The sequence below is a fragment of the Schistocerca americana genome, chromosome 3, assembly GCF_021461395.2.
Source record: "Schistocerca americana isolate TAMUIC-IGC-003095 chromosome 3, iqSchAmer2.1, whole genome shotgun sequence".
Lineage (NCBI taxonomy): Eukaryota > Metazoa > Arthropoda > Insecta > Orthoptera > Acrididae > Schistocerca > Schistocerca americana.
The window spans coordinates 829,238,808-829,257,985 of record NC_060121.1 but is presented as its reverse complement, the minus strand read 5'-3'; the positions used below and the strand labels follow the sequence as shown (position 1 = coordinate 829,257,985).

The following is a 19,178-nucleotide window of genomic DNA, read 5'->3' as shown; positions in this document are numbered from 1 at the left end:
GGTCTAGGAATGGTAGAACGATGGGTTCGATGACGGTTTGGATGTACCGTGCACTATTCAGTGTCCCCTCGACGATCACCAGTGGTGTACGGCCAGTGTAGGAGATCGCTCCCCACACCATGATGCCGGGTGTTGGCCCTGTGTGCCTCGGTCGTATGCAGTCCTGATTGTGGCGCTCACCTGCACTGCGCCAAACACGCATACGACCATCATTGGTACCAAGGCAGAAGCGACTCTCATCGCTGAAGACGACACGTCTCCATTCGTCCCTCCATTCACGCCTGTCGCGACACCACTGGAGGCGGGCTGCACGATGTTGGGGCGTGAGCGGAAGACGGCCTAACGGTGTGCGGGACCGTAGCCCAGCTTCATGGAGACGGTTGCGAATGGTCCTCGCCGATACCCCAGGAGCAACAGTGTCCCTAATTTGCTGGGAAGTGGCGGTGCGGTCCCCTACGGCACTGTGTAGGATCCTACGGTCTTGGCGTGCATCCGTGCGTCGCTGCGGTCCGGTCTCAGGTCGACGGGCACGTGCACCTTCCGCCGACCACTGGCGACAACAACGATGTACTGTGGAAACCTCACGCCCCACGTGTTGAGCAATTCGGCGGTACGTCCACCCGGCCTCCCGCATGCCCACTATACGCCCTCGCTCAAAGTCCGTCAACTGCACATACGGTTCACGTCCACGCTGTCGCGGCATGCTACCAGTGTTAAAAGACTGCGATGGAGCTCCGTATGCCACGGCAAACTGGCTGACACTGACGGCGGCGGTGCACAAATGCTGCGCAGCTAGCGCCATTCGACGGCCAACACCGCGGTTCCTGGTGTGTCCGCTGTGCCGTGCGTGTGATCATTGCTTGTACAGCCCTCTCGCAGTGTCCGGAGCAAGTATGGTGGGTCTGACACACCGGTGTCAATGTGTTCTTTTTTCCATTTCCAGCAGTGTATATTAATGACTTGCCATTCTATATTCACGAAGATGCAAAGCTGGTACTTTTTGCCGATGATACAAGTATAGCTATCACACCCAACAGACAAGAATTAACAGGTGAAATTGTAAACGATGTTTCTCAGAAAATCATCAAATGGGCTCTCATTAAACTTTGACTAAACACAGTACATACAGTTCCACACAGTGAATGGAATGACACCATTAATAAATATAGACCTCGATCAGAAATCGGTAGCCAAGGTAGAATATTCAAAATTTCTAGGTGTATGCATTGATGAGGGGTTGAACTGGAAGACCGAGCGAGGTGGCGCAGTGGTTAGACACTGGACTCGCATTCGGGAGGACGACGGTTCAATCCCGCGTCCGGCCATCCTGATTTAGGTTTTCCGTCATTTCCCTACATCGCTCCAGGCAAATGCCGGGATGGTTCCTTTCAAAGGGCACGGCCGACTTCCTTCCCCGTCCTTCCATAATCCGATGAGACCGATGACCTCGCTGTCTGGTCTCCTTCCCCGAAACAACCAACCAACCTTGAACTGGAAAAGACACACTGAAGATCTGCTGAAACGTTTGAGTTCAGCTACTTATGCTATTAGGGTCATTGCAAATTTTGGCGATATACATCTCAGTAAATTAGCTTACCACGCCTATTTTCATTCGCTACTTTCGTATGGCATCATATTCTGGGGTAACTCATCATTGAGTAAATGAGTGTTCATTGCACAAAAGCGTGTAATCAGAATAATTGCTGGAGCTCATCCAAGATGATCCTGCAGACACTTATTTAAAGAGCTAGTGATCTTCACCGTAGCCTCACAATTTATATATTCACTTATGAAATTTGTTATTAACAATCCGAACGAATTCAAAAGTAATAGCAGTGTATATGGCTACAACACTAGGAGAAAGGATGATCTTCACTACTCAAGGTTAAATCTAACTTTGGCTCAGAAGGGGGTAAATTATGCTGCCACAAAAGTCTTTGGTCACTTACTTAATAGCATCAAAAGTCTGACAGATAGCCATATAGCATTCAAAAGGAAATTAACTCATTAGATGAATTTTTGGATAGACTTAGTGGGTAATTTGTGTAAAGTAATATCTTGTATAAACACCTTTTATTAACCTGACACGTTCCACATCATTACGAAATGTCGTATTCATGATCTATCGAACAAGTACTAATCTAATCTAATCATGAACTGAGGGCATGTGGTATTGTTGACGGTGATCCGTCCGTCGGATGGAGACGTTAAACTTGGCAGCTCTCTTAGTGCTTGCTAGTCGCGAGGAGAAAGCTATGTGCCGGCACACTCACCCTTCTCTCATAATAATAATAATAATAATAATCAAGTCGGTAATTAAACCAATAATACTATATGCCAGCGAAACCTTGACACTTAAAAGGAAAACAGATACGGAAAACCTGAAGAAAGAGGAAAGGAAAATCATTAGGAAAATTCTGGGACCAAGATGGACCAAAGAGGGGTATAGATTACAGAAAAATTCTAAAATTGAAGAATATTCTAACATAGAGATAGACATGAGGAAGAGGCGTCTAAAATTCTATGGCCACATAATGAGACTTTCCGATCACAGACTTACAAAAAAAATAGTAAGATACGTAGCATCCCTTGTTAATGGAGGAGAATGGATCAATAATGTAAAGAAAGATCTGGAATTAGCCAACATTACTACTGAAGACATGAACAAAAGAAACAATTTCAAACTTAAAGTTGACAAATGGGAGGTCAAACCAGAGACAAAAGCGCCGAGAACTGGAACAAAATGGAGCGAAGAAAGAAAAGCTGAATTCTCGCCAAGAATGAAGACCTGGTGGGCAAACAAGAAGAATAAGAATCCCCAGAAGTGAACCATCTTTACTTAGCGTCTTCCATGTTGGGAGCTTTACGACTAATAATAATAATAATAATAATAATAATCAAACAACACACACACAAATACATACATACCAGTATTGTGTAATGGAGCATGTTGTAAACAAACAAAGCACCCATCTACAACAACCCAGGAAGATCCACTACAGTAACTACAAGCCTCCCCCGTCACTTGAAAAAATTGTTTTTTGAGGCTATAATTTACGCCTGAAATTCCCGATAAAGATTTCGCCTACCTACGTTTTCCTATAAACCTGTGATTTGGGTCGATAGATTCCGAACGAAACCCCGATTATGATATTTTTTATCCTCAGGATGCCACTCAAACTCACTCTTTCTTGGACTTCTCGCATTCTATATTCCATTGACCAAAGAAACCGAACTGGTTTCAGTTTCACCGATTGTCGTCCGAAGTCTGTACACACGGACGACGAGATGGGCTACAGTGTGACCGCGCACGTAGTGACGTTCTGATTTTGAGACGATCGGCCATGTCGGTCGTTGGCAGAATCCACAGATATCGGTGCCACCACTCGTGTTCAACAATGGAGTTTTTGCTACTGCTTTACCACGGTATTGTACATTCTCGGAGGTTGGCGCGCCGTAGCTGAGCTAATTATGCTGTTTGACCGAAGGCTTCCGATTTCTGACAAATGAGGCCAGGAATGAAAGTATTTACGCTAGAGTGCCTCAAAGTATTTAATAAAATAACAAGTAAACTGGGAAACAGATCTCATGTATAACACACCATTTAAACGGGAGCTCTGCGTCTTATTTTGAAAAATATGCATCAAATTTTGGTGCCAAATACATACCGTAGCAGAAATGTAAATGCAGCTGAGGTACTTAACGAAACAGCGGCATTCAGATTCCAGCAGAAAGAGCTGATCAAGAGCACCGACACAGCCTTCCATCTGGGAACTTCGAAGTTTCTTTTTTAAAGTATGTGTTATAAAGTGACTGCAGCGTCTCGTCAACGCAATTTCAGCTAATTAAAGATAGTAAAAAAAACTACGTACTTGAGGTTCGGTAGGCTTATAGGCGAAGCAGACTGTTCATTTCAGTTATCTTGTCAATAGAACATGAACAGCTGCTAAAATTGACTTCGATCATGTAATCAGTAAGTTTGCTTCGCTCAAGCAAGGAAATGGAATGCAAAATGATGACAAAAACAAAGTTCTTAGAAAGGAATGTTTTCTCAACTCTGAACCCTCTATTGCATGGCTGTTTTTTAGTACTGTACATGAATTTCAGTGGGGAAAAAAATTGTCCTGAGGTAAGGTCTGACACACAAAATACTATGTAACACGTTGAACATATAAATTTTGATTTAATCTATATTTTAGGTTTGTTGCCAAATGGAAAGAATATGAAAATATTGATTAACTACAGTTACAGTGACATAGAAACATAATCTTTGTTATCATGGATAGGTACTGAAACTGCTTGAATGATGTTGTGGCAAAACTGCCAAACTATTTGATGTGATCCGTGAGCAATACCATTGCGGATTATAAAAAGCATCTCTGCCACTGTCAGCATAGTTACTGTCATTATTCACAACATTTTATCTCCTGTTCATTGTTTCATACTATGCTAGCATAATAAAGTTATTATCAAATACGGACCAATATTTATCGTGAATGAGAGAATAAGTTCAATTTCCCATAGTGGAGACCCCAAAAAACGAAAGGAACGCAAATGGTAACAGTGAAATGTATCATAGGAAATAACGAATCTATTGACACATGCACTGGAAACTTGAACCAGATTGGATCAAGACTTACCGCTCAACCCAGGATCATCATCCACAACTTTTGATTTTCTGTGAAACGGCACAATAGTTATAAGCACACAAGATGGGAGTACATCATGTGACACAGAAATGCTAAGGTTCAGCATTGTGGTCTATACAACCTCAGCTTCAGTTCACAAAAGTTGAATGCATATTTCAACACATTGGGTGTTTGATAATACTGATAGATCTAATATTATGGTCTTGTATATGGATTTAGAAGTGGATGATGAAACTGAAGAAACCTTGTCACAGCAAAACTATGCTGCACTAAAGGTAGTTCTCATACAGTACTACACACATTCACCAGAATGGCAATTACAAAAGATTTTTGCAGAAGAAAACATGGGCAACAGGACGTCATCACAAGTGCTCAAAGTTTGACATACATTAGCAAGCCCAGAATTTCTACTTGAACAGTCGTAATGCCATGATCCACATCATCACTGTGGCATAGACAGACTTGCACCGGAAGTTTTAGCAAAGAAGGCAGATACAACTGCAGGCAGCTTAAGTGAGGTTACCATGTATGCAAAAACTTGCTATGGTCAAGACGAGGACGCAGGAACAGGCATAGAGGTGAAAGCTGACACCACTGGTCCAGTAATGCACACAAATACTTCTCACCAGCAGCATGCATCAGCCAAGCCACCATGGAGCAACTAACAGCACAAGTGGCGAAACTAAACATGCAGGTAGCCACACACCAGCAGCAGTTACGAAGTTGCAGTTTGAAAAAACGGAAAACTCCCATGCAACAAGACTTGCTGGAGTGTTGGTGCTGGTGCCATATGTGTTCCAGCAACTCAACCTGTCATTACACTCAGTGCTGCAGTTACCCAAATTTCAAAGATGAGCAATTACCCACATTTCAAAGATGGGTGTCAGCACTCTGCTAGCATCCCCATCGGCAACAACAGAAGCGCCAAGATCAGAGTAGGGTAAGAAGATATTCAAATGCCACATTAGCAGCAGTCAACCAATCACACCAATTGTTATACAGGACTTGTTATCAGACTGATCTTATTGATATGGGTTGAGCAGTCAATGTCTGTCCAAGAGCTGCCAGTGACACATTGACGGCAACAATGGAACATTTACTTACTATGGAAAATGATTCCAGGATCGCTGTTGTTGTTGTCGTCTTCAGTCCAAAGGCTGGTTTGAGGCAGGTCTCCATGCTACTCTATCCTGTGCAAGTTTCTTCATCTCCAAGTAATTACTGCACCCAACATCCTTCTGAATATGTTTAGTGTATTCATCTCTTGTTCTCCCTCTACGATTTTTACACCCGCACTGCCCCCCAATTCTAAATTGGTGATCCCTTGATGCCACGGAATATGTCCTACCAACCGATCCCTTCTTCTAGTCAAGTTGTGCCACAAATTTCTCTTTTCCCCAATTTTAGTCAATACCTCTTCATTAGTTGTGTGATCTACCCATCTAATCTTCAGCATTCTTCTGTAGCACCACATTCTGAGAGCTTCTGTTCTCTTCTTGCCTAAACTATTTATTGTCCATGTTTCACATCCATACATGGCTACACGCCATACAAATACATTCGGAAAAGACGTCCTGACACTTAAATCTATACTCGATGTTAACCGATTTCTCTTCTTCAGAAACGCTTTCCTTGTCATTGCCAGTCTACATTTTATATCCTCTCTACTTCGACCATCATCAGTTATTTTGCTCCCCAAATAGCAAAACTCATTTACTACTTTAAGCGTCTCATTTCCTAATCTAATACCCTCAGCATCGCCCGACTTAATTCGACTACATTTCATTATCCTTGTTTTGCTTTTGTTGATGTTCATCTTATATCCTCCTTTCAAGACACTGTCTATTCCGTTCAGCTGCCCTTCCAGGTCCTTTGCTGTCTCTGACAGAATTACAATGTCACCGGCAAATCTCTAAGTTTTTGTATCTTCTCTATGGACTTTAATTCCTACTCCGAATTTTTCTTTTGTTTCCTTTCCTGCTTGCTCAATATACAGATTGAATAACATCGGGAGAGGCTACAACCCTCTCTCACTCCCTTCCCAACCACTGCTTCCCTTTCATGCCCCTCGACTCCTATTACTGCCATCTGGTTTCTGAACAAATTGTAAATAGCCTTTCGCTCCCTGTATTTGTCCCCTGCCACCTTTAGAATTTGAAAGAGAGTATTCCAGTCAACATTGTTAAAAGCATTCTCTAAGTCTACAAGTGCTAGAAACGTAGGTTTCCCTTTCCTTAATCTATTTTCTAAGGTAAGTCGTAGGATCAGTATTGCCTCACTTGTTCCAACATTTCTACAGAATCCAAACTGATCTTCCCCGAGGTCAACTTCCACCAGTTTTTCCATTCGTTTGTAAAGAATTCGTGTCAGCGTTTTGCAGCCGTGGCTTATTAAACTGATAGTTCGGTAATTTTCACATCTGTCAACCCCTGCTTTCTTTGGGATTGGAATTATTATATTCTTCTTGAAGTCTGAGGGTATTTCTCCTGTGTCATACATCTTGCTCACGAGATGGAGTTGTGTCAGGACTAACTCTCCCAAGGCTGTCAGTAGTTCTAATGGAATGTTGTTTACTCCCGGGGCCTTGTTTCGACTTAGGTCTTTCAGTGCTCTGTCAAACTCTTCATGCAGTATCATATCTCCCATTTCATCTACATCCTCTTTCATTTCCATTATATTGTCCTGAAGAATATATAATAACCAAATAAAATCTGTTCTTAATTGTACATCGTACTAAAATCAGTAAACAGCAGCTACCATAAACACCATGTCGTAGATTTTGTTTTATTTTCAATTTTGTGGAATGTTTATACAATTTGTAATTTATTTACACAATTTATTTACACAATTGTACAACAGACTAACCAAGCGGATATTCACATTACTCAATAGCTACAAATCCAAGCCAGCATGGTTCATAGAGACTGAAAAGGACATTGAAAATGCTGGAGTTACAATAGACACAATAGAAAACAGAACATATTTCAGAAAGGCAGTTCAAAAGGAAGAATTTCAGGAGAGAAAGAAAATAACTAGACGAAAGTGGACTCAAGAAGAAAGGGAACAACACTCTAAAAGGATGAAGGAAATTTGGAAACTGAAGAAATCTAATACAATGAAGAGTAGCCAAAGTTGATTCATCGTACCCTCCAAATGGGTTATTAGAAAGAAAAAAAAATGTACATTTAATTTAATGTGTGCAATATCTGTCGACTATCTAGCTCATTTAAGTAATACTACTCAATAATGCCGCATTTTTTTACACCTTACCTTACAAATTTAATAAACACTGTCTATAAAAAATTGCAGTTTGCGGAACGGTAGTTTCTGGGGCGGGGGGAGGAGGCCGCAGATTTGGTCGTTCTGTCAAGGGCGCAAGGTCACGGCTCTGGAGACATATCCATGTCTTACACAGCAATTACATTTTCGAGGGGAAAACATAAAAGCCAATATCGTAGGCCTACTCTGATTCCAGGTATTAAAGGAAAAGTGTTCGGAAAGTCTCTACTCAAAAAGTAACCATTTTAAAGATACGTACCGAAATTAAACAAGGCATTATGTTCTGTCTAAAACGTATTCAGAACATGATTCTACTTATTACGTACAGAAATGGACTTCTAACAAGGGAACCTCCCCATCTCACCCCCCTCAGATCTAGTTATAAGTTGGCACAGTGGATAGGCCTTGAAAAACTGAACACAGATCAATCGAGAAAACAGGAAGAAGTTGTGTGTAACTATGAACAAATAAGCAAAATATACAAACTGAGTAGTCCATGCGTAAACTAGGCAACAACAAGGAGAGAGCAAGTTCAGGGGTGCCGTGGACCCGTGGTTAGCGTGAGCAGCTGCGGAACGAGAGGTCCTTGGTTTAAGCTTTCCCTCGGGTGAAAAGTTTAACTTTTTATTTTCAGTTTATGTGACAAACGCTTATGTTTTCATCACTTTTTTGGGAGCGATTATCACATCCACAAGAAAAGCTAAATCGGGCAAGGTAGAAGAATCTTTTTACCCATTCGCCAAGTGTACAAGTTGGTGAGTCGACAACATATTCCTGTCATGTGACGCACATGCCGTCACCAGTGTCGTATCGAATATATCAGACGTGTTTTCCTGTGGAGGAATCGGTTGACCTATGACCTTGCGATCAAATGTTTTCGGTTCCCATTGGAGAGGCATGTCCTTTCGTCTACTAATCGCACGGTTTCGCAGTGCGGTCGCAAAACACAGACACTAAACTTATTACAGTGAACAGAGACGTCAAAGAACGAACGGACAGATTATAACTTTGCGAAAATAAAAAAAGTAAACTTTTCACCTGAGGTAAGACTTGAACCAAGAACCTCTCATTCCGCAGCTGCTCACGCTAACCACGAAACCAAGGCGCTCCTGAGCTCAGATCATCCTTGATGTTGCCTATGTTGCACATGGACTACTCAGTTTGTATATTTCGCTTATTTTTTTCATAGTTCCACACAACTTCTTCCTGTTTTCTCGATTGATCTGTGTTTAGTTTTTCAAGGCCTGTCGAATGTGCCAACTTATAACTAAATCTGAGGGGGGTGCGATGGGGAGGTTCCCTTGTAAGTACCGGTAGCTGATGAATGTATCATAGCAAAAGTGACTGACACGACATTTAAGTTTTCCCGCATTCGGGCCTTGTTTTAGGTGCTGCTTTTTATATTTCACGAATTCTGAGCTCAAGCTTACATTGTTCTGACATTTTTATCTGGTGCATAGGAAATTGTGAATTAAGCTTTGTGTACAGGAGGAATTTCATAACCAAATGCCCAGACACAGTATTATAAGAATATTTCTTTGCAATGGCTGCTGCAGTTCTTCTAAAACTCCCCTGTTGCAGTCGCAAGAGATGTTTCTGACTAATCAAACCGGACGATTTCTGTGTGAGTGCATTAAAATGATTTGGCGCAGTTGCTACCGGTCACATTTCTCTATTTTTGAGTTCAGTTGATTCCACTAGCAGAAGCTACAAAACAGATTGTGCATCACGCCGAGAATTACCGATACTTTTCAAATCCCGGGAGCGTAGGCTCCAAGAAGAGTCAAACAATATATTATTTCCTTTAAAATGTTTCAAGTGAAATGAGAATGCCAGTAAAATTAGAGAAATATAAACCCATACGGAGAATTACCATCAATAATTATTCCCACACACCATACGTGAGTGGAACAGGATTGGAGGAATTATAGTGGTATTCGTACTCCCCGCCACACATTGTACGGTGGTTTCCAGAGTATGTACGTAGATCTGGGTTTACACGTGGGTCACTCCGAAAGTTTTCACATTTAATTACATAATTTCGATGAAAAGCGGTCGGTGAAGGCATTCAGTCTAATGATACGTTACTGTACAGGAGTCGTGCATATTTCACTTCATTCAGTCTAATGTATGTGTCTCTGGTTCAACATTTGCTTGGCTACATGTCTTTGTTCGGCAGAGGAAAACCTTACGATGTACGTCAAAACCTGAACAATGTAAGAACCGCCTCCATTAGCAAGACCACGTGGAGTACTCTTACAAAAGTAAATTTTTACCTTTTTGCTGCGGAGAATAGTAGATCGCCTTTGTGCGACGTCCATCCCTTATCTGCTTAAAAGTAAACAAGTACCGGTAGGTGCTGAACAGCGGGACACGTACCGAGGCTGCGAACAACGTTATCACAACAGAACAGATAGAAGGGACAAAATCTGAACGGTTTATTTAAGCTCCTCGCGGTACGAATCTGTACTCTAGAAAGGATTTAGTTTACGATCCGTTACACTACTGGAGTAGAGGGAAGACATTCTTCTAAAGTTGTCCTAACACGGACTACGGGGCATAACGAGTTTCATGAGATCACACTCTTTGAAGCGTTCACGCGCGAAAAATGCGTAGAGATTTCAGCAAAGTGCTACGAAACGTGAACCAATACGATGCGAGAACGATATTTACGTCACAGGCATGTCTCTTCCCTTTTCAGTTCTGAGCAACATGGCTACCGCATGGACAAGAGAACAAATGTCAGTGCTAATAGATGCTATGAAAGAAGAACAATGTCTTTACAATGTAAAAAGTAAAAATTATTACAACAAACGCTGTCGTGCGGAGGCGCTTTTTCGTGTATTTTTTAAAGTGAAATGTGTTAGGCCTCATTTGAGCAATCCAAAGGAGTGTCAAACGAAATTTTTGAATATGAGGAACATGTTCAACGTGGAAAATCGAAAGAGGAAAGAGAGTATGAGGACTGCAACCTGCGAAGATGATGTAAGTATTTACCATATTATTAATTTTACGATGGACCGACCTCACATTTCCAGACGTTGTCCTTCATAGTGTGCTCATTAAAGATGCATTATTGGAAGATCAAATAGTATGTGCTGCAATTAAACTGCATATCTTTGTAGTGCGTGAAGTACAAAAACCTTAACTACGGCACTTAAGGTTCACTACACGTAATCCAACATGGCGCCGGTATGTTTATATCAGCCAATCACAGCACATGACATATGACATCACGTAAACTTGTTTTCTGGCGGCACAATGGAACACCGGGACTGTGTATTTCTGTATTTATTCAATGTTATTTTTTTCCTACGCTTTGACATCGGCCCATTGTAATGTTACCTAAGTATTCACTCCTCGCCAATTGGTTTATGAATAATGGGTAATAGTATACCGTTTTCTGAATATAAATTGCATCCTGTTTTATTTGTCACTTTCAGATATATCGGCCAGGTTTGTGGTATTTTCAGAAACTCGAATTTCTAGGCGCTCATTACATGCCACGAATTAGGAACTCTGCTCCACTACAGACTATGGAATGTAGTGACAGTTTTCAGGTATGTACATTTACTGATGATCATTTTTATTCTGAAAGCCAGCGTTGTTTGCATGCATCTGTTTACCGATTATTTTTGACGTTAACATTGAGAACTCCGATTGTTTGCTTGTAGTTTTTGGAAGTAGATTGCTTGTATGTTGTTTATATGCGTTTCGCCGCTAGCAGAATGCGGATACGGGATCGTGTGTGTGTGTGTGTGTGTGTGTGTGTGTGTGTGTGTGTGTTTCAAAGTGAGATATGTCATGACTTTTAGGTGGATAGGAAGTTAACAAAAAATTTTACACAATCTTGGCAGTGCACATCTGCATGTATTGTGTCCGAGTGAAAACATTTTGTCCTGTTCTCTTCTGCTGCCGTTGTCTTTATATCTCACTAAAAATGCACATTTGTATAGCAAACTACTGAATGATGTAAAGTGATTGCTAAACATTCGAACAGAGATTTTTATATATGCCAACAGCAAGAGTATAATGCACTGCTTCTGGTTATTTCATACCTGTGATCTTTGACCACCTTGTTTCAACATTTCATTTTAATTCTAGTGCGGTCTTTCAGGCAGGATAAATATATTTATATAATTGAATTTTTTATTTGCTACTATTGTGACTAAAATACTGCTGCTATTACCACTACCACCACCACCACCACCACCACCACCACCAGCACCACCACCACCACTACTAAATAATAATAACTTTATAGCTTTTACAAAGGAACAACATGGTCATTTTTAGCTCAGTCATTATTTTGTACATTTCAGACAGATGAAAGCACATCACATGAAAGTGATGTCGTGGAATCTTCCATGAGCAATGTCATTGAATTTACAGAAGAAAGTGACGTGAAGGACATAGGACTAGTTGAATCTGATTCAATTCTAGAACAAGTACCACTGGCACAAACCTCATGGAGTTCAGCAGAGAGTGCTACATCCAGGTCCTCCATTGCGAGAAAAAGAAACAATAGTGACAGTTATGACACTGCAATACAATTAATTGTAGACAGACTGCAGGAAAGTTATGATGATGACATAACTGTTTTTGTAAAATATCTGGCAACAGAAATGAGACAAATAAAATGCAGAGAAGCAAGGAATGCCTGTAAGCAAAAAATACTAAAAATTGTTTATGATACTTTAGATAATGAATAAAACATTGTGTATATTGCATTTGTGTTTACTTTATAAAAATGTAACTATTTAATTGAAGGAAAATGAAATCAGTGTGAGTCCTGCAATTCATTCTTCGTGTGACGCCTGGCTGTGATCAAAATGATGGCTGTCAGCAATAGTAATAATATACTGAGTGCTACCAAATCACTGTAAATCTGATCAGTCTGAAGGACAGTGTGATTTAGTATGGGTAGTATTGTAATATCATTAACAGTGATATCAGAGCTGTACAAGATCATAAGTTCTTACTTTTGTCAGATGAGTGTTGTTTTCTGTTTTATGTGGTAATGTACTGAAAAGTGATTTATTGTCTGTGTGTTGTGATACCTTGAAGAGAACCACAGCTGTAGAAGTAACTTCAGGCCCACCCCAGGAAACTGTATTGGGGCGTTTGCCCTTCATGTTGTATATTAATAACCTGGCAGACAACATTAACAGTAATCTCAGACTTTCTACAGCTGATGCAGTTACTCTTAATGAATTAGTATCTGAAAACAGCTGCACAAATATTCTGTCATATCTTGATTTTAAATGTTCAGAAATGTAAAATTGTGCTCTTCACAAAATGAAAAAAAAACAACATTGGGCTGTTTTCGAATGCTGGTTGGTGCTTTCTATGTGAATAAATAGCGTTATAAAAAGTGGCTGGTTGCTATTTCCTTCTCTGCAAGAATAAACCTGGAAAAATAGTATGCTATGACTACAGAATGACACAATTGGAATCAGTATACTTGCATAAATATGTGGGTTTAACAATTTGTAGGGATATGGAACATAAGTCACCTAGCCATAGTCATATTTAAAGTAAGTGACAGATTTTGGTTCATGGGTAGGATACTGGGAAAATGCAATCAGTTTGCATTCCATCATAGAATATTGTTAAATATTGGAATTTGTACCAAATAGGACTGAAAGGAGATATTTTATTCATACAAAGAAGGGCAGCACAAATGGTTACAAGTTTGTATAATATATTGGAGAGCAAAGAGGAGCTGAAAAACTTTAACTAGCATACACTTGAAGATATAGGCCAAATATCATACAAAAGCCTTGAACCTAAGAATTTATTACAAGCTCTTACATGTAGCTCCCATAGGGAGTACACTTTTCCAGGCACATCACAGTGGTTTGTATTGATATATGCAAATGCAGAAATTTTTTAAAAAAGTTACACAAGTAAAGTGCAATAGGAGTGTGTGGTTTGTGTGTACATTACTCTTACTGCTGCTAGGAGTGTATACTTTGACTAGTGAATAACTTTTTTTTTTTTATTTGCTAGTTATTTATCAGAGGAGTGTCAGTGTGGTTGGTACACATTTTCAAGGTGGTTGCACAGTAAAAACAGTACACATTGTTTACATCAAACACGCAGTTACAGTAAACATAATGATAATAATAATAATAATAATAATAATAATAATACAAGGCACATAAAATATACACTAGAGAACAATTTCTTAATTTTATAGTACATAGAAAATAGTGTACAGAAGTATCAAATAAACTATTGACATACTTAAGTAAATACAAAATAGCCTAGTTTACAGTTAGAAATAATTTAGTATCTCAGGTCATTCTTAGAACAGTTTTGAAATGCTGAAATATTGTATAAAGCCTTTTCTTTTAAACATCTTTCAGTTTCTGTTTTAAAGTCATTGAGGTGTGATGCACATGTAAAGGTTTGGCGGCGCTTATCAGTAGGAACTTCCGCAGTACAGGCAGCTGCACGCTCACTCGACTCGAGGCAGCCGCCCTGAGCACACAGCCATGCCCTACAGGAGGAGAAGATATGCAAGGAGATCAAGAATGCCTGTGTACAAGACTGTATGCCCAGGTATTTATAACTAGACTGTATTGTCTTTAATCTAGCTGTGGGCATAGCTATCTGTTTCATTTGCTTAGTTTTATGTTGCTGTACTACTTTTTAGTAGACAGCAGTGTATAAAAAGTGATGAGACTATGAATAATTTTAAGTCTTTAAGAAGTGGTCCGCAGAAGGTTTTAGAGTTTATAACTCCAGAAATAGTCCTGATAGCCTTTCTTTGTGAAATGAAAATTTCTTGGTCCCTGCGGAATTACCCCATAAAAGGATACTATGTAGCAGGTGGCAGTGAAATAAGGAATAGTGGGAATTCAACAACAGAGGTGGTGGTACAAATGTCAGTAGTATAGTCAGTAAAAAGGTAATACATGAGAGCTTTCTGCATGCATAGTATGTGTGTTTGTCTCAGGTTAATTTGAAATCAAGGGTTATACCAAGTAGCTTAACAGTTGAGCATTCAGTTTCACTGCTTGATAAACTGAAAATGATGTTCACTGTCGTTTCATAGTTGATGGATAGCTCATTGGCTTCAGACCATGTACTAGACAGGTAAGGTATTCAATCTTCCAGTTTCAATCTGTTTATTTCTTTCCCAGAGCTAATGATGATGTGTCATCTGCATAAAGTACAGATTTTCAGACCATTTTACATGGGAGATCATTCTCAAATACACTGGTATCCAAAATTAAAGCAACAAACTGCTGTTTTCCCACCCTGTGTCTAAATCATGATATAATTATACAAACTGACAACACATGTCCATATGATCATGTTCTGCACAGAAAATTGCATTCCGGTCAACTGTCAACCACGTCCATGACTACGTCGGGACACCTGTCAAACGGGGTAGTATGGCGCAATATGGCTCAGAGGAGGAATGGAAGCAGGACAGTCACAACATGATGTGGCCAGATGCTTAATGTGAATCATTTTGTTGTTTTTCGGATGTGGCGACAGTTTATAGAGACCAAAACTGTATCCCGAAGACCAGGGCCGGGGTGACCACAAGTAACGTCAGATAGAGAGGACCGTTATTTGGCTGTAAGGGCACAACAGTACTGCATGTACAACTGGCATCCAATTTCACAGCATCCTCCAGAGGGTGTTATATCGAGGCAAACAGTATGCAGAAGGCTTCGGTAGAGTGGCCCTTATTGTTGGAGACCTGCTATACCTCTAACGCGTCTTCACAGAAGGGAATGTCTAGAGTGGAGTCATCAACCTGCTATCTAAACGGTCGAAAAGTGGGCTAATATTCTTTTCACAGATGAATCCTGATTTGGTCTGGAGAATGATTCTTGATGGATTCACATCTGGAGGGAACATGGAACACAATTTCGGCACCCAGACATTGTGGAAAGAGACCAGTATCGAGGAGGATCCCTAATGGAGTGGGCAGGAATTATGTTGACCACTGAGACAGCTCTTCATAACATTGTACATGTGAATCGAAAAGGTCTAACTGTTGTCAGGTATTGTGACAAAGTCTTAGGACCTTGTGCGGTTGTTGCGAGGTGCAGTCGGTCCAGACTTCATATTGGTGGACGATAATGCTCTACCTCATAGAACAGAGGTAGTTGATGTTTTCTTGTAAACTGAAGATATTGCTCACTCTCCCGATTTGAATACCATAGAATATGTCGTGGATGGAGCAGGGAGACGGCTTGCATCGTGTCGGCATCCAGCAACCACTCTCCAAGACTTCTGAGCAGCTCTGAAGGAAGAATGTGCGTTATTGCCTCAACATGGGATTGATGAAATCATTCACAGCAAGCCCCATTGTCAGGCCTGTATTGCTGCCAGAGGTGGTCACACCTCATACTGAGCACATTAAACAGTGGTCGGAATGTGTGTGCAAATACGTTAAGTTGGAAAAAATGAAGTACTTTTTGTCTACCCTTTGCATGTTGCAGTTGTTTATGATCTGTATTTTTTACATTGTTTCTTCTTTGCTATCACCTGTTTATATTGTTTTGTGGCAAATAAATGCAAAATTACAAGATTTCCACTTGTTACTTTAATTTTGGACACCAGTATGTTATAAACAATAAAGGGCTAAGCACGGAACCCTGATGAATGCTTCGAGTTAACACAAAGTATTGGAACTTTTGGTTGTTGCAAACTACGATTTGTTTCTTGTCACAGAGACGGGCTTATGAGGGAGAGTTCTAAGTCTCTGACTCCATAACACCTAAGTTTCTTCAGTTCACTGAATCATATACCTTGCTTAGGTGTACTAGAATAGCTTCAGTAGATAACTTTCATTCAAATAAGGTTTGACGTTTGTATAAAAGAAATGATGTCTTTCACTGTTGATAATCAGAACCTAAAACCATCCTGAGATTTTCTCAGAACGTTGTTTTCAGACAAATACCTGCAAATATCTTTTTGTATGCAGTTCTCTATTATTTTGGAGGGAATAAGTACCAGTGAAATTGGACAATAATTATTTGTGCATATCTTGTTACTCTTTGTATGAATAGGGATGACAGCTGTTCTTTTTAGCCACTCTGGAAAATGGCCACTAGCATACATCCAGTTTATTAGTGTACAAAGAGAGTTTGATAAGAGATCCAATATTTTTAATCAAAATTTGATAAGCCATAAATGTCCTCAGATTTTGAATTTCCTAATTTTGTTATTGATGTAACCACATTACATACTAGTATTTATGTCCATGTGGAAGTTGACACACACACACACACACACACACACACACACACACACACACACACACACACACACACCTACCTTTTTATTTTTGCCTTCTTATCATCAGTGCTGACAGCAAAAAAAGACATAGAAGATGACAACTTTGTCACAGAATTCACAAGATGGCACTTTTACATTAATCAATACCTCCCATTTTAAATAAACACTTACAGTAAATCTTTTATGCAGAACCCATATATTCACTCTTGTGGCACAGGACTGTATGACATGTAACATACATCAGTTGTGGGTTATAACTGAGGTACTATAATGCTGATTAACTAACAATAATATGTTCAGTAAATATTGCAGAACAACAGAAGTATGTGGTTGTTAAAAATAATTATTGTATTTGTCCTGTAGCAGATGCAAAGGAAAATTTTTCACCTTCAAATATCACACAGCTTCCCATTTCCATTGTACAGCACCAATTACATTGAAATAATTTCTGAAATCCTCTTTCATTTTGATGGTTAACTCACCCGGATGGTTTCCATGTCAGATTGGAATTCACTCAATTCCAAATGTTACTTTCCATGTTACAGAAGTCATTCAATTTCAGATGATAGTGATTTGCTGTGAAAATGCCTGCTTGTATACATCAGCTTGGTCTCCAGTCCAAAGTGAAACTATACAGAACATGGCAGGTTCTTAATAGTTTCCACCTTAGGAACATATGGACTTGGGAGAACCAGAAACTTATTGGTTATAATGTCAAAAGCATTTTGACCGCTCTTGATCTCTGCTCTGTTGACACTACAGCATCTTTTGTTCCACTGAGATACCTGTCTCAGGATATAGTGTCATTATGTACCGTTTCAGGGCAAATGCATTAGCTGCCACAAACACATATGGCTATTCAGGGCCCCTGAAATATTCCACTTTATCCAGTGCTAGCTAATTCATATTGTTCCTTTTTAATACCTCAAACAGTTAATTGCTGTTGTTGTTTACCCCAAGATTTGCACCAATGTTTGTATGAAAGAACTTATAATGTGCATTAACAATTCCTAGAATCACAGTTCTATCATTTTCTTTATAGTAGACTACCTGAAGTAGGCATCTTTTGAAGTTCTGAGCCTGAAGGTAACTTGTGGTTGATAATGGTACAAGTGCAATGTGGGAATTGCCAAGACAACTTGAATAAATGGGAAATTTGTTTTTATTAATTAGATGTGGCCAAAACTTAAACTGGATATAAATACTTTATATTAATATTACTGGTGGGGATGTATTTGTGGTTTCTCTGCTTAGAGACCCAAAGGAATTCCAGAAATATAAATAATACAAAATATATATTTTTAAATAACTTAACCCATCTAACAAAACTGATCATATTAATCCTCTGAGAATGGGGGCTCCAAGTATGACTGAAATACAACATACTGTTCCCCTTCAGTGCTACTAGACCACCTGGTTACTACAATGTGTACTGATATATGCCACTAACCCAAACATTGCATTATAAGGTTACAGTAGGCAAATTAAAAAAAAAGTAGGCTCTAAGCATACATTATCTTTACATTTTTATGTTGCAAATGACTGAGTATTGCTTGAAGCTTGTCAGGTATAATTATTGAACATGTGTTTGCAGCAGTTTGAGTTGCACAAGCCAGACATCGTAAGGTGGTCACACATCTTAAAAGTCAATGCTGGCCCGCAACAAAATATAAACAAAGTTACACAGTGGAAGCTCCTGCTACTTACAAAAATATTTGTAAATTTGGGGCTAGAAAACTTTGTGACAGAATAATTTTTATTAGGGCAATACAATGTCAAGAACACTGATATTAAATACACAGAAGCTGAAGTATGGCTACACTATATTTAAACTGTATGCAGCACAAAATAAAACTGTTTCAGATTAATTCTCATGTACATCTGTTCATTGTGCAGCAGATGCACTGTCCCTTAATCTGTTTTTCGCTGTTAAATCCAGTGGTGTGTCTTTGAGATTTTATGTATCTATCATTCACAATCACT

General features: G+C 39.6%; 1 protein-coding gene across 1 annotated transcript; it reads left to right on the top strand.

Moving 5' to 3' along the window:
• The first annotated feature begins 10,602 nt into the window (after window positions 1-10,602).
• LOC124606673 lies at window positions 10,603-13,305 on the top strand. The gene is made up of 3 exons (XM_047138687.1): window positions 10,603-10,913; window positions 11,372-11,488; window positions 12,251-13,305. The coding sequence occupies exons 1-3, from the start codon at window positions 10,611-10,613 to the stop codon at window positions 12,638-12,640; spliced, it is 810 nt and encodes a 269-aa protein (XP_046994643.1). The 5' UTR covers window positions 10,603-10,610; the 3' UTR covers window positions 12,641-13,305.
• Window positions 13,306-19,178: the final 5,873 nt, after the last annotated feature.

What these genes read in the sequence shown, in the direction of transcription:
- LOC124606673 (XM_047138687.1), top strand. Translation starts at nt 10,611, where the DNA reads ATGTCTCTTCCCTTTTCAGTTCTGAGCAACATGGCTACCGCATGGACA. An exon ending in CTGCAACCTGCGAAGATGAT is followed by an intron (nt 10,914 to 11,371) that starts GTAAGTATTTAC and finishes TGTCACTTTCAG; the next exon opens with ATATATCGGCCAGGTTTGTG. An exon ending in AATGTAGTGACAGTTTTCAG is followed by an intron (nt 11,489 to 12,250) that starts GTATGTACATTT and finishes TGTACATTTCAG; the next exon opens with ACAGATGAAAGCACATCACA.